Source organism: Cryptotermes secundus, unplaced genomic scaffold (genome assembly GCF_002891405.2).
Source record: "Cryptotermes secundus unplaced genomic scaffold, Csec_1.0 scaffold350, whole genome shotgun sequence".
NCBI lineage: Eukaryota > Metazoa > Arthropoda > Insecta > Blattodea > Kalotermitidae > Cryptotermes > Cryptotermes secundus.
Window position 1 is genome coordinate 444,092 of NW_019731981.1, and position 25,519 is coordinate 469,610.

The window sequence follows — 25,519 nt, forward strand, 5'->3', positions numbered from 1 at the left end:
GGATGATAAGAGAATTAAAATTTGGTTGGAAAAGGTGGTGGCCTAAGCGAGGTACTAACCCGGCATTTGCCTAGAGGGACTGAGGAAAACTACGAAAACCTCAGTCACGAAATCCGTTATCCCGGTCAGAATTCGAACCGAGCACCTCCCGTATACGATTCAAGAGCTTTGCCGTTAGGCCAAACCGTTCGCTCAGTTAGAACTCACATGTACTCTTTCCTCTGTTCATTAATAGCCTATATGTAGAAGATATATTTGTTTTCTTTTCGGTTAAAACTAACGAAATATTCCTTTGTTCTCCCGGTTGCTGAGGTAATAAAATTAGTCGCGTATTATTGCAGTCTTAAGAATAGACTAAATATTCCAGTTAATAAAAATACTGTACTGAAGCGTAGAAGAATGTAACATCACGCGTTATTTCCATCAAGTTATTTATTAAAGTGGCATTTTATGCATTAAACGCTTGCCAAATAATGCGACAGCAATGGATATAGATAGATTTAAGCACTAAAAGCCTGTAAGAACCTGACATTCTCTCAACAGTGGTTATGAAGATTTCTGTCTTCAAGTAGCACGGCTTTCACATGACTACACTGCGTTATATCACAGACGAGAGAACTCTTCATTGCTATACAATCTGGTTACATGCCTTATAACATGGGTAAAACCGAGACTCGAAAGAGGGACAGTTACGATATAAAATAAATATTCTTTGAAAGAAATGAAAACAAGATTCTCCTAAAAATACACGACGCCTGCTTTGGTTGAAATACTTTAGTATACACGTACACGAAGTGATTCTAGTAGATTGTAAAGGGTTCTGACAACGTCCAAAAATCCAGTAATTCAGAGCGATTCTAAATTATTGTCGGAATTTCCGTTTGTCGATCAAGAAAAATCGGCAATATTTTAGAATCAGTCTGTATATTGAGACAATGGGGAGTATAATTTAATAGTTATGATTTAAGATAGTCATAACATTCAATAATTCTGGATTGACTCTGGGGCCACCTAGCCTCCTAGCCAGACAGCGGTCCTTTCTCCATACGTGAATCGGTAGGGGCGTAAAGCTAGGCACTTATCTCAATCCTGCGAAGGTTAGGATTGCATGAAAGTACGTCTCAGCTCCCACATACGCCTTCATTATGTGGTGCTTAATTAAATACGGGGACTGTTTTGCGCGAGAAGACTGTTGTAAGTAAATTCTACTAATAATGCTGATCTGTTAAGTAAGCTATATTGCCTATGTAGTATCAACTTCTTATGTTGTCGTAACATGTTACAAGTAAAAAATAGAATTACTTCTTTATTCAGACCGTCACAACACAACTATATCAAGGTCAATGCCTGGTTATAGTGATATAGTTGTGTTGTGACGTTCTTAATAAATAAATAAAAATAAATAAAAATTAAAAAATAGAACTTTATCTTCTGGGAAATAACGTTGTATAGTGTGTTGGAGCTTCGCTTGCTACCTACTTCACGCTGTTCTCGTTAGTTATTCTTCGAACATGAAGATGGAAGTGACATGATCCTCCGAAACGTTGGTTAACAACACTTATGTAACGTTCTATCCACGAAGCTAGACCTTTCCGGGAACACCGCTACGAGATCTTAAAATCCTACAAATAAAAAATATTTCATACACAATTGAAGGTGCATTTATGGTGTATTTTCATTAAAAACATAACGTGCCTATGCCTAATTTCTGTAAGCAGCTTAAAATTACCATATCAGTAGAATGTGCTGTGTCAGTCCTTCGGGAATATTGCGTAGGAAATAGTGAAATAGACGGCTATTGTACTTCAACGGTATATATCTAAAAGAACCGAAGAAACAACTAAAAATTTGGGGCAACATTTTTGTCTATGATAGGGACTCGAACCGGGTTTTCTCTACCACTGAAACACTCCTCTGTATTCGATTCATCATCTGTTGAGAAGTGAGAGAATTTGAATACAGAGCATCTTAAAAAATTCCAAACAAGGGATCCATGAATCAAATATATGTAGGATTTCGCTACTGAAATCTGGCAGACAGAAAACTGTTACAGGCTTACTACTGCTCCACTCCATTCCTCCTTCAAGTTACTCTTCTCACAGTATCTTCCAGTTCTTGCTTGTCCTCCCCCATGTCTTTCTTTTTACTTTGTGTCTTGGTATATATATATATATCACACATTATTGGTCCCGTTCATCCTCTGATTAAAGCGTCTTAAGAGATCTCATGTTTCTTCTAAAGTAAGATTTAATTTCTAATTTCGTCTCTCTTCCCATCTTACTGTATTGTGCTTGCGATTATTGGATCGATATTTCGATATTGGTTGCCAAGGGAACTCCCCTCTATTTTATTCACTCGACCTCTTCTTCCCTCTCTCAGTCACACTCTTTGATGACTCGTTAAGCAGTCAGTTGCTGAGCGCTTCGGCGATCTACCAATTAATTTGTCTGCACGAACACGAAGGAGCAGCAGTACACGGAAAGAAACTTCCATGACCGGAAGCGGATATATTGCATTGAATTTTATGTGTTATTTGTATTCAATGTGTGAAGCAGGCGTGCAATTTGGAAGCCATAATTAATATATCTGTCCACATGCTTAACTTTCCATATCACCGAATGGATTTCAATTAAACAGGCAATGGGAGGTCAGAGTTAAGTACTGCTGCGTTAATGCCGGTTTTGTTTATATCGGTCCACAGTGTCTCATATCTCATTGATGAAATAGGTGTATTATTCTCCCACCGGCTCTTCTTAACAGAAATCGAGTGCATTTCATACAACATATCAGATTAAACTCTATAAATTTAATTTAATTTTTAACGTTTTTGACAATAAGTAAGCCTACATTTTAACGAAACTCAAGAAAGCGGATAAAGCAATCCAGTTAATATGACTAACTCAAGTTTTGTCAGAATAGGCCCCTTCCTGTGTGAAGGTGGCATGTGTTTCAGAAACGTAAAGTTTTTAGATTTAACATAGATAATGTATACAGTCTGAGGTATTAAAACTCTGTCCAGCTAGGCCACACAAAAGCGTATAAAGTCACCTGATAGTTTCGTCATATTCGGGGGAAAAAATTAGCAAGAACAACCAGAGAGAGATTTCGCTCAAATAGGTGTTATTATTATTATTATTATTATTATTATTATTATTATTATTATTATCATTATGGCTCTACAGCCCTTTGTTGGGCCTTGGCCGTTTTTTTCCGTTTCTTGATCCTGTACACAGTTGGTAGGACTACTTGAATGGGGGATCAGTTCGTCGCAAGGCCGCTAGCTACACATAGAATAAACGTACACAGACATCCATGCCTTGAGTGTCATTCGAACCCACGATCCCAGTGTTCGAGTGAGCGAAGACAGTTCATGCCTCAGACCGCGCGGCCACTGTGATTGGCCGGTAAGATTACACCTACACGTACATTAAACATATTCGAACTATTTTGTTTCTGGTATAATTGTCCGCTTAAAGAGTCACGTTAACCAAGTGACTAGTTTTCAGATATCGGTTGAGCTACGGACACAACAATCAGTGCTGCCCATAACGCGTATTCAGGTCACACTCATAATGCGATACTACTCGGCTACCTATTTCAGTCCCTCTCACTCACCATCACGATTTACTTGCGAGTTATACTTACACACAAACATATTCCAGAAATTACTGTTACCACAACAAATGAATATTTATACGTCTTTTTAGGAGACAAATAATACACTCTTAAATTTATAAAATAAATTATGCTAAATTAAACAAAAAAACTCCGTGGCCCGTAGTCCGCAAGCAAACTACACCGACCGAGCGACCGCAGCTTGTCGGCGAAGTTAGTGCCAACTTTAGCGGATAGAGGGTGTTGCGTGATCAGCGCAACGGACTCCCACGGCCGTTAATCTCGGTGTTCTAGAAAGGAGTAGCTACTTTTCCATTCAAGTAGCTCCTCAATTAACCTCACGAGGCTGAGTGGACCCCGCTCAAGACCCACTACTTCTCAGAAAAGCTAGTAGCGCCAGGAATCGAACCCTGACCCCTGGATATGTAGGCATGAACTCTGACCACTAGACCACAGAGGAGGCCAAATTATACTAAATTATTAAAATTAAAGTTGTACATCTATCATTCGTGATTTATATCTACTTTACGGTCTAATTCGCAATAATATCAATTTTGGTTAAAACGTAGTGGTTTAAGTCGTGCGGTTTTTAATGTATTCTGATATCATCTAACGTAGAGGTGTCCAAAATGGTCACCACTCGCTAAGTGTGGCGAATGCATAATTATTAATAGATCTTCTAATTGGTCAAATGTGATGTCAAGACGGGCACAACACGCAAACTTGAATCATAACTGTGAGCTGGGCGCTGCTATAGCCCGTGTTTGAAAGGAAGCATAAGAAGAAACTGGAAATGGAGGTCATTCAGTCAGTATGTGTCATTTATTGATGTCAGAGCCTTGGCGAGGGAAATTATAAATTTTCATCACCAGTATTTCGAATAATATTAAAAAAAATAAGTATTTAATATATTGTCACGTGTTGGGTATATGTCACGCGACAAGTAACTGCACGGCTTATTTGATATAGCGAATTTATTGAACGTTCGCTCCACACTTATACAATTCACAGTTCAACTACATCTCGGCGAATCCATTCAGCTGTCTTCGGCGGCGGCTATATTTCAACTGCCAGTAACTCGTAACTGGCTCAATACTCACTACTCACTACTCTGGTAGCTTCCGCACTGACAACATAGAAAACAGTTACGCGATAGCTACCACTGTTGCGTAACGTCGTGTTTACAGGCGTTGCTGGGGAACGCTGCCGAGAGTTGTTTATTGCTGTGTAGTAACCGCGGTGTCCCTTGTTACGTCACAATGGGAAGTGCTGTTACGTCACCGCGGGGGAGGGTGACGGAGTGTTCACTGGCCTGTTACCGTAGCAGCGGCAGTTACTTCAATGCTGTTACGTCACCGCTAAAGGGGGGTGTTTACCGAGCGTTGCACCGTCCACGTCACAATATTATGAAACATCCACCTACTTAATTAATAATATATAATGTGGCGAATATGGTAATATGACAAGTGTGGCGACCTTCGAATTTCTATTGGACAATGCAGGTCTAGAGTACTTCCTGATAATATTCGTATGAATAATGAGGTGCGTCAGATATCGCGACTGTGTTAATGGTTAATTTTCTATCAGTGTCAAGAGTTGAATAGACTGCCTCTGTGGTCTAGTGTTTCAGAGTTCCTGGCTACAGATCCAGAGGTCAGGGTTCGATTCCCGGCGCTACCAGATTTTCTGATAAGTAATGTGTCTGGAACGGGGTCCACTCAGCCTCGTCAGGATAATTTAGGAACTATTTAAAATAAATAGCGGTTCCGGTCTAGAAAACTGAGATTAACGGCCGTGGGGATCCGTTGCGCTGACCACGTGACAGCCTCTATCCCCAAAAGTTGACACTAACGTCGTCAACAAGCGGCGGTGGCTCGGTCGGTATAGTTCGCTTGCGGACTACAGGCCACGGAGTCAAGAGTTGAATACTCTTATTATCTTGCAGGTCAGAAACATGGTATACTGTGTGTGCTAGCTCGTATTTTAATTTCATTGTGTTCCTTTCCTTGTTTTTCATATTGTTATACAGAAAGTATTCAAGTCTTAATGTGGCACTGGCACAACACAAGAGAAATCATCACTGCTGCAACTGTGCTCTCTGCTGGCTTGTACTTATGTTGCGCACATGGATGCAGCTGTAGTGCTTCCTGGTGAGGAGGCTGATGGTCCCGCCTCTTGACAGGGCCTGCTCATTGTTTCTTATCTCACTGCTCTTGATAACGGCGGATGCCAACCTAGGCATATATTTTACTCAAAGTAAACATCTCTAACGCCGGTCACGGTAGCCGAGCGGTCTCGGCATGTACTGTCTGATCTCGCTTGGAAACTTGGATCGTGGGTTCGAATCCCACACAAGGCATGGCTGTTTAGTTGGTGTGTGTGCGTTTTTCTGTGTTTGTGTACAGGTAGAGGCCATGCGACGAGCTGATCACCCGCCCAAGGAGTCCTACCGAATGTGTAAGATCTAGAAAAACCGAAGTGAACGGAGAAGTTCATGGAGGTAGGCCTAGGCCCACTGGGGCTGTAGTGCCAAGGAAAAAAAAACATCTCTAACAACAATAATTTGAATGCTGAGGAATTACTTCGAAATACGAACATACAATATTCATAGCTCTGTATTTACGATAATAGTTTAAGCATCATAATTAAAAAAAACTTTAGTATCTTCGAAACTGATAACAGTACAAAAATCAGCCAGTTAGAGGCCTCACCCTGAGCATGTTCCTTTGTCCAACTAACCGATTCAATTTTTTTCTGTTTTGTGGATGTTAGTTGATATTTCTAGGTACCATCCAAACTCTGGCACCCCACGCAGCCATATAGCATGAGAAGTTTTATTATACAGTTTAAAATATTTGGCGGATCAACGGAAGTCTGGAAAACTTTCTAAATTTCTTTCGTGCCATATTCCAAGACATAAACATGTCAGATATATAAGGGTCTTCCCCTTACCACAAAATTTCCTCATATTTTACAACAGGCCTGAGAATGACGCGACTTCCTTGATCGGAACGAAAAGAAATTCACCCTGTGTACCTGACATATGAATTGAATTAATTCACCAAACAATTAAGTAAATGGGCAAATGGAGGATCTTGGGTTCTCATAAAGGTGGTTATGAAGAGTTTTACTTCTGGGATATAATAGTGCGGCATGCAGCCAAAGAGGACAGAAGACACGTCCACTGATAGGCAACGTCTACGATAAGAATGTATACTTCAGTGGAAATGCAATATCAGCAGACCGTTACATAGGAAACGCCAAAACAACAAATGTATTTTCCCATAAATGGAAGGATATCCATGGAAACGAATATTACCAGCTGATAAAACGGAACCCTTGAACACGATGTCCACTAGTCATTTCGAGTGCACGTTATAAAAGTCCCAAGGGACTCGGACCCAAGAAAGACCGCGCTGGAAAGGGCCAGCAGCATATGCAAAAGACGGACCCATCCTCTCGTCAGAGAGGGCGCCCCATAAAAATAAGAACGTAATTGCCAAACGGTATTAATTAATATCTAGTCAGGAGCCCCAGATGGGGCTCGGCACCAAGACTTACTGACTGACTGACCGTCATTCGCAATATGACTTTGACTTTGACCAGTCAGTTTTCAGTGCAGCTCCGACTACAGCAGAAGTAAGCTCGCATCCGACAAAGGACAAAAGACACTTCACCAAGATCAGCGGTGCAAGTGATTGTTATAAGTGAAGAATAATTGTACTGGAGAGTGTAAAAGAGACTCTCCAATAAACGCAATCGCCAAATCCGAGATCCGCGTGAATTCGCTTGTCTAGTTACATAGGCACCATGCGACAATAACATGTGGTCCGTACGAAGTCAATCAACGTTTTGGAGGAACTTTTCGCCTCCATCGGGTAGAAGAATAAGTGAAGCAAGTGACAAGTATGAAGCGGGTAGCAAGAAGAACAAAGTTCTTCTTACGAACTAGATAATCAATCGACTAGTCAAGAAATTCTCTGCCATTAACGGAAACCGAAAATTAACTATGGTGTTCGCAATAGCAAGTAACCTGCCTCTATCCTGAGCCAGATTAATACAGTTAACAACCTCACAAAGTTCTTGTAATACCATTTATCAATACTATATTCCTATCTACGTAAGTCTAGGCCTTCTAACGGCTGTACCAAGAAAGCCATCCAAGGCTGAAGCCCGGTGTAACTTTTCACAAAAAGCTAGATTCTTTACGGTGGCGGGATGGTAGTCCCTGACTAGCAATCTAGCAGGATGACTGTCCCTTATCAGCTGTCTGTGACTGCTTCAACATATTCTAAACTACTTCCTATATCTTAGGCCATCTATTCCATCCGCAATCTGAGGACTAATAGATATTCAAATACAGGACTACTATAACTGATTCATTCGTTTTAAAACGCTATATTTTCGAAAGCATTATATGCACATATATGATTGATATATAAAAAGAACCGCAAACTCACAATGTTTTCTTCACACTCTACAAATGATCTATGTGTGCCCCTCGGGTCACACGACACATGTCCAGGCCGTAGTCGAGCTCGTTCAACACATTTTGTAACATCATCCTGTCAATGGTCATCACTGCAGCATCGATGCGTTCCCTCAGCTCTACTAATGTTCTTGGCAGTGGGGTTACAGAAACACGATCCTTAATGTACCCCAAAAGGAAGAAGTCACAAGGCGTTAGATAAGGTGATCTGGGTGGCCAAGTGAACAGAGCTACGTCATCCTCACCAACACGCCCAATCCAGCGATGCCGATACCACCGCAAAATGCTTTGTTTACATGGCGGTTCTTTTCGTACTCTCTTTTGAATGCGCGTTGCACTGCTATAACAGATGAACATCTCGCATATTCCAACAAACAAAAACTCTTTTCTAGCTTTGTCGCCATTTTGTAAAGACACTGAACTCGTGCTGCCAACTGGTGCATACAGTACAAACTTCATAAGTTTACGGTTCTTTTTCTATATCAGTCATATTTGTACGTGTTTTACTTTGGAAAATAAAGAGTTTTAAAAATGAATGAATCACTTATAGTAGCCTGTCTAAAAATACGTGCTGGGAAGAACTAATAGTCTACTTTCATTTCATACGATACGGACCGCCTAGAAAATGCCTCGAACAATTCTGTTGCAGCCGGAACGTCTTTGCTGAGTTCTTTCTTATCAACGATAGAGGGATACGCAGACAGACCCATAAAATATTCTTTGACAGGACAAGGACCGCATAGAAAATTATGAGTTCAAAAATTATTCTGTTGTGTATATTCTTTGCAGAGGCGACATATTTATTGAACTGCTGCCTAGCACCGAACGGAGGAATACACTTAACCGAGCCGTTGCCATGCAACGATAAGAGGAATACACATACAGACAAACAGACTGATGGGACGGATTTATGAAGAACACCTTTGAAATGGGCTCAGTTTGTCACGATATATGTACCAAGTTTCATAAATAAAGAATTCAGAAGTTGATGGGAGGGGATACATATACACACAGACAGGATGGAGATCACAAAGGAAAGAAGGCTAGAAATATTTCCAAAGGCTCAGAAAATTTCTCATAGATTTCCAGTATATAGGAAATGTATAATGGGGGGTGTGGGGGGGTAGTGTCGCTCTGTCTCCCCGCCCGTTTGTTCAAACATTTCAGCTTCAAAAAACACTTAACGAAATTCGATAACATCTGATACGGGATTTTCACTTGGAATTGTGGAGCGAATTTCGTTCCACTCGGGTCGGTGCTCCTCAGATTATCAGACTTACGTACCGGCCCTAAATTAAACAAGCTTAAACTGAAGTGTGTCAGATTTCTCCATGTCAAAAAATGGATATATGACAGAATGAAAACCTCAACTGGTTCTCTTAGTGAATGGTATATCTAATTACATAAAAGGGAACCATAATTCGTCTGGTCGTGCTATATTTCAGGCGGTTATGCACATGATTCTTAGGGCGACGGGTAGATGGTTTCAAGTACGATTCACGGTGGAGGAAGTGAAACTAGAGCAGGTTTCTCACGGATTTTCTTCGATTTACCTTGATAATCATCATTCAATTACGGCCACACACTCATTCATCAACCTCTCCAGAGTTTATGTGACAGCCCTAACCAGGCAGCACCTTATCACATACACGGTCTTTAAGTTTACAGATTTATCTCTGACCCCACGCTCGGCTGGTTACCGAAAAAGCAACTTAATGTCCACTTTCTTCTTTCCCCTAAGCTGTCTCTTTCAATCCCTGTTACTTGCTAGGTCTGTCAACAATATGACATATATCTGCAATAAATTAGCATCATAATCGCGAACAAAGCATTTGGAAACTCAACTAAAGAAGAACCACATGATGTATTCGAAAGTTTAACAGAAGTATTCACTTTGTTACACAAAAGAGTACCCTGACAAGCCAGGCTAACGGTTTGCTCAACAATGTAAATCGTGAAGTTCATCAAAATATTATTCCAAAATTCAGTTCCACTCGCATAGAAAGTTCTCTCCCTCTCTTGGGATTAATGAGGTTTTGGTCTTGCCAATCGTTCAGTACACTAAAGTACACTAAAGAATATAACGTTTCAGAAACTGAATATTTTTCCTTCCTATGGAGGCGGGAGACACTTTGTTGGATCCGTTAGAAGCGCCAATCCCAACCACTGAACGTTCAGTTACAGCTGAATAAACAGTCTATTCTGTTTTAATGTAGTGTCCTGTAAAGGGGTGTGATAATAGGTTTACGAAAAATTGTGCAAATTTTGTTAATTCTTTTTTTCTTGGAGAGGCTAAAAGCAATATGACAGGCTTTCGAAAATTTCATTTACGTTCAGTCTGACAGCAATGACTAATGAGCAGCTAGAGCTATGAATACAAAATTTTGATTGAAGGTAGATTATAAATGATCTTACAAATGTATGAAAATTTGTTTATGAGTAACCAAACAATAAACATGGTATGGTGCAAAACTTTCAGGTTTTTTATTTTAGTAGTAAGTTCGAAAATGGTTGCGTTCATTCATTCAATTACAGGGAAGAACTAAAGGGCAGACAATGTAATAATTCTATTCCTTGTTCATTTACTTGCTTACTCAAGAGCACAGAGGCCAATTATAAAACAGATATGAGCAAAGAGACAAAAGCATGCACACAAACAAATGGAAAACGAGACAACATGTACAATTTAGATAATTAACATACAATTAATTAAATCATACTACTCATGATGTGGTATATGGTAAACATACAGAATATCCGGATGAAAGGTATCCAAAATAAAATGGTTATATCTCAGAAAGAATTTATTATACACATTAATGGGTTACAACATTACAAAGGGAAACCATCAAAGTATTTTTTTTTTGCGTATATAACTTTCTCAATAAATTTAAATGTGGGCTCCCTTTGTGGCACGACAAATATCCAGGCATGAAGCATGTTTGATGTTACCGTAGCCATAGCGTACCTTATGCGGGATTTCAAGTGTTGGAGGTCGTTGATCTTAACTTGGTAGACAATGTTCTTCACATAACCTCACAAGAAAAAATCCACTGGGGTTAAATCTGGCGACCTAGGAGGCCAAGTAACTGGTCCACTTCTGCTGATCCATCTCCTAGCCGTCTCTCTGTCAAAGTGATTCCTAACATGGTGGCAGAAATGTGGCGGCGCATGGGCGTAAGCCGGGTATTAAAAAAAAAATCACAGTTTTCCTTTCCGATGATGTAAACCGGATACGTGTATGAAAAATAGTTTCCGAGATATAAGTTTTTTTGGATACCTTTCATCCGGACACCATTATATATTAATCTTAAAAACAAATTTATATTTTTATAATTTATATGTACAGTAACTTGCAGTGACTTTGGTCCTTTTTTTAAGTTTTCTCTCAGGTGGCACCCTTAATGTTATTACTGTTCACTGAAATGTGAATTTTTTTTCCTTATTATGAGCCCATTGACAAAATAATCACCAATAGTTGATTTGGCTTGATTTCATTTCATGCATGTTACATATTAATTGCTAAATTTTAGAGCAATATTTCCCGGGCGTTTATCATACTCTGCACCACGGAAGAGTTCCCGTATAAATAACAGCAAAGGGAAGCCATATTGGTATGATGTATCTTTTTCTAGAAGGTAAAATACGCACCACTGAATTGAAATACTTGCTCCAAAAATATTTTCAATTTTAAGGACCTTCATCGTAAGAAACAAAATGAAAAATGCAAAAGAATATAATCACTAAAGAGTACGGTGTTACAATGGAAAACGTTACCAATAAAGAGTGCTGTACTGACAGTATTGTGGTGTACAGACCCGTTGCTAAACAGATACCTCAAAAGGGACTACGAGTAAAGCCGTTTGCTATTAAATAGGAGGATAAAGAAGCACTCATTCCTAGAAAAAAGCCTCGATAAACACGTTCCCGCGGCCGCCAGCCTGGAGCACAGTTAGTTGAGCTGTCACTTGATAAGACTTCTACATGGGAGGCTGTGACTAGAGGACCTAAGCGTGGGAAGATGAATAATATCCCTTGGTAGAAGCCGTTGCCAGGAAACGGCTAGTGAAGACCGCAATAGACTGAGGACACTAGTCTGCGTGTGTCAGTGATCTGTAAACTGTAGTTCAGAGTGGTGTATGAGTACACATGTTGTCAATAATTCCATTCACCAGTCCATGCTCCATCTACAGTCACACACCAAAAAATCGTGACAGTATTACATACCGGTATAGTGTAAGTAACAGTAGAAACTAGGCCGCGTCATAGCTCAAGCGGTTAGTCGCTGGCTTCCAACCGCGGCTGCCGGGGTTCGATCCCGGGTCTGGTCAAGTGGGATTTGTGGTGGTCAAAGTGGCGCTGGGGCGGGTTTTCTCCAATACTTCGGTTTCCACCAAATTGTCCATCATCATAATCACCCGGAGCAGATATAATAGGCCAATTAGTGGCCGCCGTACCGAGTGGACCCACCTCGACTAACTGATAGTCAGAAATAATTATATATATATATATTTCTCGGATGGAATAAAATTCTCGCTTTGACACGATTTTGAAGGATTAATGTTTCCTAGCACGTCATTCCATCCGTATTCAAGAATACACAGCTTCTCTGGCCACTTCCACGACTTCAGAATTTTCACCATGGCGGAAATTGTGAACATTTTCCTCTTTAAAGCTTATTACTTTTCCTGAGTGAACATTTCCCTCCTAGAAGAACACCACAAACTGACCATAAATTTTAATTGCCGGATAAAATAGGCTTTTGTTTTGGTATAAAATTTCCCTCTTCCTTGAGAAAATTTACCTCAAACGAAAGAAATTAAATTATTAATAATATAGTTGAAAACAAATCTACTTGAATAATTTTTTAGTGTTTACTGACAAACTGAGCACACACTTACTTATGAAAAGTGCTGGAAACTAGGAGATAGAGCCAAATGAAGTTGAATTTCGAATTAGCTAGTGTACTACGTTAAAGCCATAAGATAAACACAACGAAGGTTTCAAAGACCACCAAAATCACACAAGTCGTTTCATTTTTGCCAAACAATGCACAAAAATTACCTCAAAGTTTCGCAAATTTCAGCTTCCTGTACATTCTTCTATAATTTTCATCCAGTCTGGAGCAATGTTAACCACCAGGGAGCAAAGTTACCTCAAGTTACGGTATGTATAAATTATACCGTAAATTAATATTTCAATAATTAAGCGCCATTATATGAGTAATTAAAACAGTACTGGTTCCAATTACGTCAATGTCCATATAAAGAACATTAGCAGCTGAAGCGCCATCTAGCACAGCGACAATTTTTACTAGAAGAGCAGGTATTTAACAAAAAAATATTTGATATGTCAACCAGGATTTCGAAGACAAATACTTTTAGAAAGAGAAGGAAACTGTAAACTGTTAGTCTTCGAGTTACTGCTCGGTAACTCCGAGAAATAGTTATATGTATTACATTTTCAGCTACAATGAATAATATATTCTGGCCGTGCGATATTATAATGATCCACGTACGAGGCCACCAATATAGCCCCTGAGACAAATTACACTACTTTATTGGACTGTTAACTTATATTACATAAAAATAAGAAAAAATACTTCTCCGTCTGTAGGAATGGAACTCTATAAAATGCTAAGGTAGGTTTATGATTTCTGACAGCAACTCCATGTTTTTTAAATGAAAATATTCATGGCTCTTTTAAGGCCAAGTTTAGATGATTGTGTTGAAAATCGTGAACATTTTGTGAGACATAACGAATATATAGTATCGAAATTTTGCAACTTAATCCTAAACGGAGAGTACAGTCCAGTGAATGAGAAATGAACATAGTGTCTCAAGTTATACTGCCAGCAAACTACGAGCTTTGCTCCCCCACTAGAGATTTCTCCTTTTTTTTTTTTTTTTTTTTGGANTTTTTGCTTAGAGATTTAATTTATAATGTTCCGAACCATTTTCAGAGCCTGCACTGGATAAGATTTATATGCACGGCAGGGAAGCCCGGTTAATTTCCTTATAGAACTTGCAACCACCAATATTCCCAAGCTCACAGCCAGATCGTCTTGTAAGGGAGGGTTAGCTAAAATATTTATAGGTAGAAAAAGATACGGAAGTATATTTAAGGCATAAAATGAAAGTAAGAGTGAGAGATTATAAACATCTTGAGGTTCTAAAATGAACCAATTATACCACAAAGTTACATTAATAGATCTAGAATAAACGTATAAACAAATATTGAAATTTAATGTACATATCAGACATACCCCCTCGTTGGTGTCTCCACCTTATCGTGGTGAGGGGGTTTCAGTATGCCAAGGACCCTGAGAGCTATACCAGCGGTAGCGTAGCTACTGGCAGGGCCTCCCTTGCTGGACAGGTCAAAGGGTAGGCATCAGACGAAGAGAAATACCAAAAACCAAAAACTGATGCAGGAAGCAGCGTCATCAGCAGCGACTTGAAGCACAGAGCAAATGATGCTCGAGATGGTTCAAGTTCGTATAGCAACAGGCGTGACCAGAGTGGTTTGAACGGCTGTTGTACTGCGATGTGGAAAGCAAATGGAAAAACTACCACATTATCACTTTTCCTGGAGAGTCTCTTTCCAAAAACAGAAGGTCGCATTAAGTGGAGGAACTGTTTTGGAAGAGACTGTGGACCTGTCGTCGTCTGACAGATTACTGATGAATGAATGAATCAGACATAATGACAGATGATTCAGTGGAGAGGACAGCAGTATCATGGATTAATTTATATATACTGCTACAATTTGTAACAAAATGGCGAGTTATTCTGGTATTTAGCGTTGGAAGTATGAATTTCAGCATTCTGTTATTCTTTTTCATTGTATTCAAAATCCAAACGGAACTGAGGGATGTACAGCAGAATAAATGTTACTCACGAGGTTCCTCCCAATGGTACATAGTCTCGATACCGACAAACAAAAGAAAAACTCCGTGGTTTTAGTCCGCAAGCGAACTATACTGACTGAGCGACCGCCGCTTGCCTGCGAAGTTAGTGCCAACTTTAGCTGATAGAGGTTGTCGCGTTGCCAGCGCAACGAATCCCCACGGCCGTTAATTTGGGGTTTCTAGACCCGAGCCGCTACTTTTCCATTCAAGTAGCTCCTCAGTTATTCTCATGAGGCTGAGAGGACCCCGTTCCAGACCCACTACTTCTCAGAAAAAGTCTGGTAGCGCCGGGAATCGAACCCGGGATCTCTGGATCTGTAGCCAGGAACTCTGACCTCTAGGCCACAGAGGAGGTCTAGTCTCGATACCGACAGCTTCGTTAAAAAACTAATTTAAAAACTACGTTTCTCGTATTTCAGAGAGCTTACAGTGTTAATGTATATCTACAGCTCTCTGCAGTGTTGCAGCATGAGTTTGTTTGAGAACGGAACCGAGAGGAATATTTGGAACTAAAAGAGTGTAAATAACAGGTTACACGATTACACAGTGGGGAGTTTTCTAATAGGAATTCTGCACCAAATATTATTAACCTGATCAAATCAATGAAGAAGAATGGGGTGGGTGAAATGTATAACACATGTAGGACAGAGAAGAAACACACACAGAATTTTATTCGTAAAATCTTAAAATAAGAGACTATTTAAGAGAACTAGTCGTAGATGGGACGATAGTAGTAGTATTTGTGAGAAGAAGACGGGTTTGGATTGGTGAATAGATTTATTGACCACTTACAAGTTGTAACTAAAAAATAACTATAACGTATCGCTATTTCCGCAAATTACAGTTCGCTAGAGCACACACTCTGGTGCTCTTAGTCCTGGCGACTGCTCCAACAGGGACTATTCCTCTGTCTCGGCCTCAAGTCCTCTCTTCACAGACTCCCTTACAGCGCTGACTAAGCTCTAACCTTGTCTCTTTCTTGTAACCTCTCAGTACGGACTACGTAGACAATACAGTTCTTATTTTGCAAGCGTATTCGTTGCCGCGGGAACGCGTTTACCCAGCCATTGCCCAGAAACGGCCCTGACATATCCGCCCATCTCGCGGTCGTTGCACAGTAACGGCTGTACACGCTACAATATGATTTGGGTAGTAAAAAGGGGGTATAGGATTTCGGATTAGATGGATCTGCCTCAGAATAAGCCCCGTTGGAAATGGTAATGAATATTCGAATTTCATAACCATTTCTCAGTCTGTTAAGGCGCGTCCACATTACTCGTGCTCGTGCGTCAGAAGCTTACTGCTGCCGGAAAATCAGGATCTGGAGCTGATATCTGTTGTGAAGAAATGCGAAGGCTTTGTATGCAAACCAGTTTGGGCGTCCACTTCATCAGCTCCAGATCCTGATTTTCCGGCAGTAGTAAGCTTCTGACGCACGAACACGAGTAATGTGGACGGGTCTTTACAGAAATAACGGACTAATATAAGACCGCCTTCATCTGGGCGAAGAAGCCGAAATATTTTAAAATATGATACCATAAACCCACGCGATCGGGCCGTAATGAGTCAACGGCTCAGTAGCATGCAATCTGAACATTTAATACAATGCTATACTATCAATTTCGTCTTCCATATGAGGTCACGTGGATAAGCCGTCTGAAATGTCTGTCACTGTGAACATACAGAAGACTAAGACGAACTTGGCCAAACGATCTCCAGCAAAACTGAGGCGTAATCGATGGATTACAGCTCTTCAAGCCAACTTAGTACAAAAGAATAATTATTGTATATGACAGCAAATTAGCTTATAGAATGCAAATTCAGATTGCTAATAAATGAGAAAAAAAATAAAAAATAAATAAAAAAACTATGAACATTAGCACGGGCCTTCGGAAGGAAATGACTGCAAATGACTCGCCTTTGTAAGATGCTTCTTTGGTTCATGTCTTATGGTGTAGGAACAAGAAAAAACGGTAGTTGCTACGTTCAAGAATAGCATATAGAATGCTGTATATACAAATAAGCAGTAAATAATAATAGTTTATAGAGTGTTTGTTATGTAAATTGATATATGAATTTTCATACTGCAGATTTCTGGAACCAACATTAAAAAAAAATGAGAAAAGAAAAAAAGTCACAATGTAATTTACTCTCACGACAAGCACCGGAGAATTATGCAGTTATTTTCATTAATGAACATACTGTTCTATGTAGTAATACTTCTAAGATACGACCAGTATCAAAAAAGAGAACATTTATGGATAAATATGGAAATATTTGACTTATCTTAATGTACTATTTCTGAAAATTTCTGGAGAAACTGAGGAAAAGCATAAAGAACTTCAGCTAATCTGAGAGATGAGATCTGAACCCGGAGTCTTCAGATACGGAAAAGTACTAACTAGTATACCCCGATATTCTCTACAAAGACGATAAATCTGTACTTGGAACTAAAGTACTTGTCTGCCGAAAAGTATGTTCGATAATTGGCTGTCAGTTTATCTGTGTATTCAGTTGAGAATTTATGTTTCAAAGGGAAGATAATAGCCGCGAATAGGACTGTTTATTAGACTTGGATAATTTGAACGTCATATAAACGTGTATCTGCATATGTTACTAACAGATGAAGCTGTTTAAAGCAAGGCAACCAAACTACGACGTAAATTGTCTACTCAAAGCTGGCTGACGCTGAAAGCAAATGAGATCCAGATTCAATTCTGACTAGGTTGAGAGAAATATTTTATCAAACCGAAACGTTGAAAGGAATTTTTATAATGAGAGGCCCCTGAAAATACGTGTATAGACCCAAGTTCAGCCCCAAGATATGGTGAGAAAAATATTTCACTCGATTCAAATCACTGAAAGTAAAAAGTACATTCTAAAGGGATCTGACGATGATGTATAACAAACAGAATTACTGGGTTCTTGGATATTTCATTCTTCCAGTAGTCCAGAAATAGAAAACAGGACGTTTCGGAAACTGGATCTGTTTCCGTCTTCAAATGGTGGGGGGAAGACATCTACTCAGCTGGGCCCCTCTGAGATTAGCTCTTTCTAAGGGGCCCAACTCAGTAAGTGTCTTCACCCTCACTTGAGGACGGAAACATATCCAGTTTTCGTTTTCTATTTTCTAAAGTAACGGACGATGAATAAGGTCCAAACCCCCGTAATTCTGTTCCCTGAATAGAATATTCGTAATTTCATACAAAGGAACGTCATGACCTCGATCCACAGCGATACGAGTAACAGAAGGATAATGGAACTTAGAAGCCTTCTTAATTCGTCTGAGGAGAATGTTAACTTGCGACAATACACTGGGAAAACGGTGTTGTTGTCCTTCAATATGCCGGAATTCTTCTAGATGCACTGAAGAGACTCATGAAAACTGAGTATGGAAGACCGTACTCGGACAGAAACTTAAAAAGTTACTTTCTGAATAATATTAAGTTATATTTTAATAACATGTATAATGTTTTAAGCATATTTGGACCGAAAAGGTATGAAGTGACAGGAGGTTGGAGAAAACTGCACAATAAGGAGCTTCATAACTTGTACTCTTCTCCAAGTATAATTAGAATGATCAAGTCAAGGAGGATGAGGTGGGCAAGGCATTTAACACGAATGGGGGAGACGAGAAATGCGTATAGGATATTGGTGGGAAAGCCAGAAGGAAAGAGATCACTGGGGAGACCAAGGCGTAGGTTGGTGGACAATATTAAAATCGATCTTCGAGAGATGGGATGGTGTGGATTGGATTGATCTGGCTCAGGGACCAGTGGTGGGCTCTTGTGAACACTGTAATGAACTTTCGGGTTCCATAAAATGCTGGGAAATTCTTGAGTAGCTGTAGAATTGGCGGCTCCTCCAGAAGGGCTCAGCTCCATGAGTAAGTAACTAAGTAAGTAATGTTTTAAGCAGTGACGGAGAGTGACCGTGCCAAAACAGTAAGTCAAATTCTGTACTCATTTCTGTTAGAGGCGCATAATAAAGATGTTGAGGAGTTTCTCCTGAGTCTTCATGCTGCATAGATCAGAGAATGTCCTCTACGCAGGCGCAGTAGTAGGTGGAATCTACATCAAGTCAGATATTATGGCTTATGCTAATGAGATAGATTTTCAGCGATAAAGTTTCTGAGTTCTGAAATATTACTTTGTAAGAATTCTTCTGACGAACAAATAAATTAAACTTTAGTTTTGAGAAGAATAAAATTAAAATACGGTCCGTGTGGTTTCAATTACTATTCATTAACAGTAGCTGGAAGTTTTATACAGTTTTTAAAGGTTACAAATTCAAGAATTGAAAGAAATTTTAGCCTGAGAACTTCGGAGAATTGATTGGTCAACTGTCCTTTAATACCGCCGATCATCATTACCCAATGATATTCATTGTCGCTTAGCCGAAAATTCTGAGAGTTCTATGTCTCTATATGAGCAGATCTAATTTTCTGAATAAATTTTCGAAGCTCTTGTGCTGCTCTGTTAGAGATAGTTCTGAAATTCTTGCACTTTCCTGGAACAGCAACTAGTGTCTTAATTTTGCTTACTTTACTTTACAGTTTACTTTACCTTACTTTACAGTTAAAATATTGTACAATATTCTCATAGACATTTTGGGGTGTCACCGAAAGTACGAACAGTTAGGCCGATTAAAATGTTTTTAAATAAAATCTACAGTAAAATTCACATAGGTAAATATTTGTCTCGTAATTTTCCTATCAAAAATGGGCTAAAACGAGGAGATGCTTTATGGCCATTGCTTTTCAACTTTACTTTAGGTTATGCCACTAGGAAAGTTCGTAAAACCAAGTAAGACTGAAATTAATTAGGACACATCAGACTCCGGTCTACGCTCATGGTGTAAATAAATTGGGAGATAACATCGATACTATAAATAAAAAGCACAGAAACTCTAATTGGCGCTAATAAGGAGGGTGGCCTAGAAGTAAACACAGAGAAAATTATGTTGCTGTCCTGTCCCCAGAATGCAGGGCTAAATCATGACATAAAAATAGCTAACATATCCTTTGAAAACATGGAACATTTCAAATAATTAGGAACGACAGTAACAAACCAAAATTTGATTCAGGAAGAAATTAAGAGGAGATTGAATTGAGACAGTACTTGCTACCATTCAGTGTAGAACCTTTTGTCTTCTCGTCTGCTGTCTAAAAACTTAAAAATTAGAGTATAAAAAATAATTTTGCTTGTGGTTCTTAAACTCGGTCTCTGACACTAAGGGAGGTACATATAGTGAGGGTGTTTGAGAATAGGGTGTTGAGGAGAATATTTAGAACGAAGAGGGATGAAGTGGTAGGAGGTTGGAGAAAACTGCATAATGAGGAACTTCATAACTTGTACTCTACTCCAAGTATAGTTAGAATGATCAAGTCAGGGAGGATGAGATGGAGAGAGCAGGTAGCATGAATGTGAGAGAAGAGGAATGCATATAGGATTTTAGTAGGAAAGCCAGGAGAGAGACTACTAGGAAGACCTAGACGTGGGTGGGAAGATAACATTAAGATGGATATTAGAGAGATAGAATTGGGTCGTACGGACTGAAATTGTCTGGCTGAGGATAGGGACCAACTCTTGCGAACACGGTAGTGAACCTTTGGATTCAGCGAAATATTGGGAAATTTTTGAGCAGCTGCACAACTAGCTGCTTCTCAGTAAAGACGCGGTTCCATGGAGTTAGTTTAGAAACTTTCCTGTATTGCGGTGGTACTCCTGAAAACACTTTCAAGTAAAAAATAAAGTAACAGTCTTGAATATCAAGATATTTCCAAGCAGAAAAGCGCGTTTCACCTTTCCGTTCTTGGCTGTTTGCTCTGAGAGCACCTAACAGCTTAAGTCTGTTAATGTTTTCCTTTTGGGTGATATATGGAGCTGGAGGTAGCTTGGAATACAATGGACTACCTCCTCACCTCACTCGCCTATACTATATCGTGTCTTTTCTAATTGCGCCTTTGCCCAGAGACGGCTAGAGTAAGCTGCAGGTAGATGGCTAACAAGCCGACGATTTGGTTAATGGAGATGAAAGGCAATGTAGCATCTGATCTCTTCTACTGCCCAATTAACTACGATAGTAACATTTTTATTTCTTAATCGGGCTAACACGGTAAACACGAAAGCTCTGAAATTGGTTTTACTCTACTGCTGTATAATCACAAAATAAATATGTACTCACCTGACACCCAGGTGCCATTGAAGCGCCGTGCTCTGTAGTGTGGCCCCAACACATCGTCCAATGTGAACTTTCGACCTTTAACCCGAGGCCCTTCCTCCGGAGGAGACAAGAGGACTATGGAGAACACGATGAGACCGAGGACGGCCACTATGACGAGCAAAGCGATCAGTATGCCCCGCCAGTTGCGCTGGTTCGGCGTCGAGGCGACTAGTTCCTGCAATAAAAACGAAAAATTAAAATAAAAAGCAAGGGAGAGGAAGTACAGGTTATTTGGGCCTAGCGCATCTGTCCGAACTTGTTCTAATGATAAAGCCTTAGCAAATGTGCATCTTTATAGTTCCGTAATCAGAATCTCTTTCATCGAGTTTCGTTCTATCATTGTACGTTATTGTTCTTCGTGAATATTGCAAAGAGTTAGGTCTCAGGACATATTCCTTTAAAGCTCAAGTTGTTCGCTATCTTTTTGTCTTTTCCTGGGACTTGCATTATCCTGTCATCCCCGGGGTTGATACCAATAGCCTTATTTTTATTGTAGAATTCCTTGTTTGAACAATGATGACAGAGTGGTCCAAAATAACATTTTTCACGTTTATACAATACAATCGCTTCAGCAATAGTATGCCTATATCAATGACATCTGATACGTTATTATGTAATCATTTCTGTATTTTATTCTCAATGCAATTTCTTTCACGTCCTGTGTAATAAATAAATTAAAGTAGTGTAACGTGGATGGCGCAACGGGACGTAGGGGTCACGTGAACTCTGCGGTCTCGTGAGTGACGTCACATAGCCCCACCCCTTCCATTATTACGCAACGTTCGGTAAACACTCCGTCGCCTCCCGCGGTGACGTAACAGCACTTCCCATTGTGACGTAACAGGGGACACCGCGGTTACTACTCAGCAATAAACAACTCTCGGCAGCGTTCCCCTGCAACGCTTGTAAACACGTTGTTACGCAGCGGTGGTAGCTATCACGTAACTGTTTTCTGTGTTGTCAGTGCGGAAGTTAGTAGAGTAGTGAGTATTGAGCCAGTTACTAGCGAGAGAGAGTAACCGGTCAGTTGCAGTGAATTGTGTAAATGTATGAGCGAGTGGAATAAATTCGCTATATCCAAGAAAGACGTGAATTTATTTGTCGCGTGATACATACTCAGCACGTGACAGTATACTACATAATTGCTCGTGGCCATAAGTATAGTGTATAAATGAATCCCAAATAAGACGAAACTAAAGCTTAATTGAAATTATGCTATGCTATTGTCTTTTCCACTTATTTGTGTAATTGTTAGTGTGAACTCTTTATAAAATATTGGTAAGAGTGACAAAATCAACGACAACGAGAACAACGGGACACGCAATATGCATGGAAAAGTTGAAGAATGGAATTAAAATTTTAGTTCAAAATCTTGAATAAAGAGACCATTTGGTGGGTCCCAGAAGAAATTGAATAATAATATTAAAATTTATCTTAAAGAATCAGGGCGTAAAGTTGTGGAGAGGGTTCAACTGGTACAGGATAGCGTAAAATGACGAGATACTTTGAAAGAGTTAAAGAAATTTCGTGTTCCATGAAAGGTGGGGAACTTCTTGATTGCCCGAGCTACTGTCAGCCTCCAAGGATCAAACAAATCTGAGAACACAGATTTCTTCTGGTCCTAGCGATTGACAACATCCTAGGTAATACCAGAAGTTGTTTTCATTTCTGTATCAAGTAGAAAAAGTACCAACCTGAGAGTGAGTTTGTCACCCTCGCCATTAAAATTGTATGTACATTGCAGATAATTTTGTTTGCAGAACATCCTGTAAACAGACTCCAATAGCTTTGCTTACACCATTAACTCCTTTCACTTGGATTCATATTTGTGCTGTGGGACTGAGGTATTTTATGGAGCCGCAAAAGTTTAAGTCCGCATCTCAGTTAATCAGAACAATTTGTAACAAACTTTGCAATGATGAAACACATTACAGTGACCTTGAAGGGCACTTGCAGATCTACATCCAATTCCGGAAGTTATCTCTTCAATGACACAGACTCAAAAGATTTGGAAATATAATATTAATAAACTAATCAGCGTTTCCCTTTTAATATTTTGTGATAGTTTACACAAAGATGTGTGACATATGGAAAACATTTTCATCATCTTTAAGTTACATTTTTTGCTGTGCCTAAAACACTACGGCTGAGTGCTGCTGGTAAAAACCTAGGTGTGATGCATCATCAGTGTGAGGAGTGTTATCAGTTATATTGAACTCTTAGTTCGTTGTGGGGGGAGGTAAAATTGATGACATTTCTCAATTTCATTACATCAATGAAAAAGAAATCATGTTTCTTGAAGAAAAAAGCGTCGATATTAACGTATTCCTGGGGGGGGGGGGGACGGAACAATGCGACATTATGGATCATCTCTATCGGCGGTTTGAAATACACGGCACAAAAAGTTTTACGACACTCCGATCCCAGCTGTCGGGAGCTAAATGAACAATACAGTGCAATGAATATTTCGTTTTCAGAATGAGAAGAATAGCAATTCACTTTTCATTTGCCAGGACTGCATTTCAATTACATTTTTATTTCTCCCAGTCAAGACAGAGACCTGGCAAATTACAGCAGTAAAATACCGTTGTAATATTATTCTGTTATGTGAGACGGTAGCATTTCTGCCGCATTTTATTAAAAAAAAAAATCGGTAAAATTTTCCACAGGTAGGCCTAGACAGACCAATAAATACTCATATATATATATATACATGTGTATATACATATATACCTATATGTTTATAGAAAAAGAATATTTTAGGCACGCATGAAATGTTATGTTTCAAAATTTAATTTATATACGGCCAAGAAATTATTCAATCCTTTGTTAGTTCAAAATGCCGTGTTGTGTTACGAACATAAAGAGATATACCACATAAGATGTAGGACTGAGGATTTCACTAACTGACTGACTGACTAATGCCATGGAGGCGAGTCCTTCACCAGAAGCTATCAGTCACTCAGTTGCTCAAGATTTTCCCCAAATGTTATTGTATCCGAAAGTTCATTACAATGTTCACAAGATCCCGCCACTGGTCTCTATCCTGAGTCACTGAATCCATTCCACACCGCCTCGTTATATTTCTCCAGAATCCATATTGTTATAATCCTCCCACTTACGTCTAGGTCTTCTTAGTTGTTTCTTTCCTTCTGGCTTTCTCACCAAATCCCTCTATCAAATATTCTTCTGTCCTGTGTTTGCTACATGCTCTCCCATCTATCCTCCGTGACTTGGTTGATCTGATTATGTACTTTATTTGAAGAACTTGTGGAATTTCGGTACTCGAAAGCAAATTCTTTTTCCATTCCAATGACTGTTTCTTATTCCAATACTTTCTTACAGGGCTCGTCAGATTAAACCCTAGTAATATTTAAACGTGTATCTGACGTGGTTAGAACTGTTATTCTGAGGAACACGACATCTGCTGACCGTTCTCTTGTGTATTAAGAGAAAACTTTACCGAAGAAAAGTCAGTCAGGACAACAACATGAACACAGAAACATCCGATACACAACATATCTGAAATACAAGGTTGTCTGCAACTTCAGACTAACACTATTTCTTGTCTTCATCCTTCACTTCCCTTCTTCCTTTCCTTTATCCCTTTTATACGTTTATCACGTTCTCACCTATCTTTTTTAAAGCACGAAATTAAGTTGTCTTTTTATTCTTCAGATCACACAGTTCCGAACAGAGCTACCACCTATATAAATATATGGAAACTACTACGGCGTGTGAACGACATATCATACATACACAGTCAGATAAGACACCTACATAACAACAACCCCGTTCCTATTTTATACGGGGATACTGGGAGCAGCCTCTGACTATAGCTGAGTGAAAAGTGTATTGGTCGCCTGATGGTTACCGCCTGGTCTATGTGCCGCTGCAGTCCTGAAACTGGACCTTGGCGAAAAGTAGGTGAATGAAAGAAGGGCACCCCCAGACCACTGGTGGGTAAATTAGGGCAAGCTTCCGTCCCCTCTCAGCATTCTTTCAGGGAATAAAAAAAGGTAAAGCTATCCCTGTAACAGGCCGTGGAGGACCATAGGGTTGTGAGACGTCGAGGTTCCCACATTCTCTAGATAATAGGCTCACAGATGGCGGTGAGTTTGTCAGCCTTACATGTCGGATGCCCTTTACACACCAGGAAGACTCTCGGTACGAATTTCTGTTACAGGCTGAGTCGAACCTAGGATCATACTGCGGCTGGATGGATTAGGTCAATCGAAAAATCCAGTGACCTCATCGGGAATTGAAACCGCGACCTTCCA

At 39.7% G+C, this 25,519-nt stretch overlaps 1 protein-coding gene across 3 annotated transcripts in view; it reads right to left on the reverse strand.

Moving 5' to 3' along the window:
- LOC111867385 (dipeptidyl peptidase 4) overlaps positions 1-25,519 on the reverse strand; it is a 490,805-nt gene that overhangs the window by 83,584 nt on the left and 381,702 nt on the right. For all 3 annotated transcript variants that reach the window (XM_033752663.1, XM_023857185.2, XM_023857184.2), the window contains exon 2: positions 21,201-21,414. In XM_033752663.1, coding sequence (XP_033608554.1) covers positions 21,201-21,414 — 214 coding nt within the window. The remainder of the gene's footprint in view (positions 1-21,200; positions 21,415-25,519) is intronic.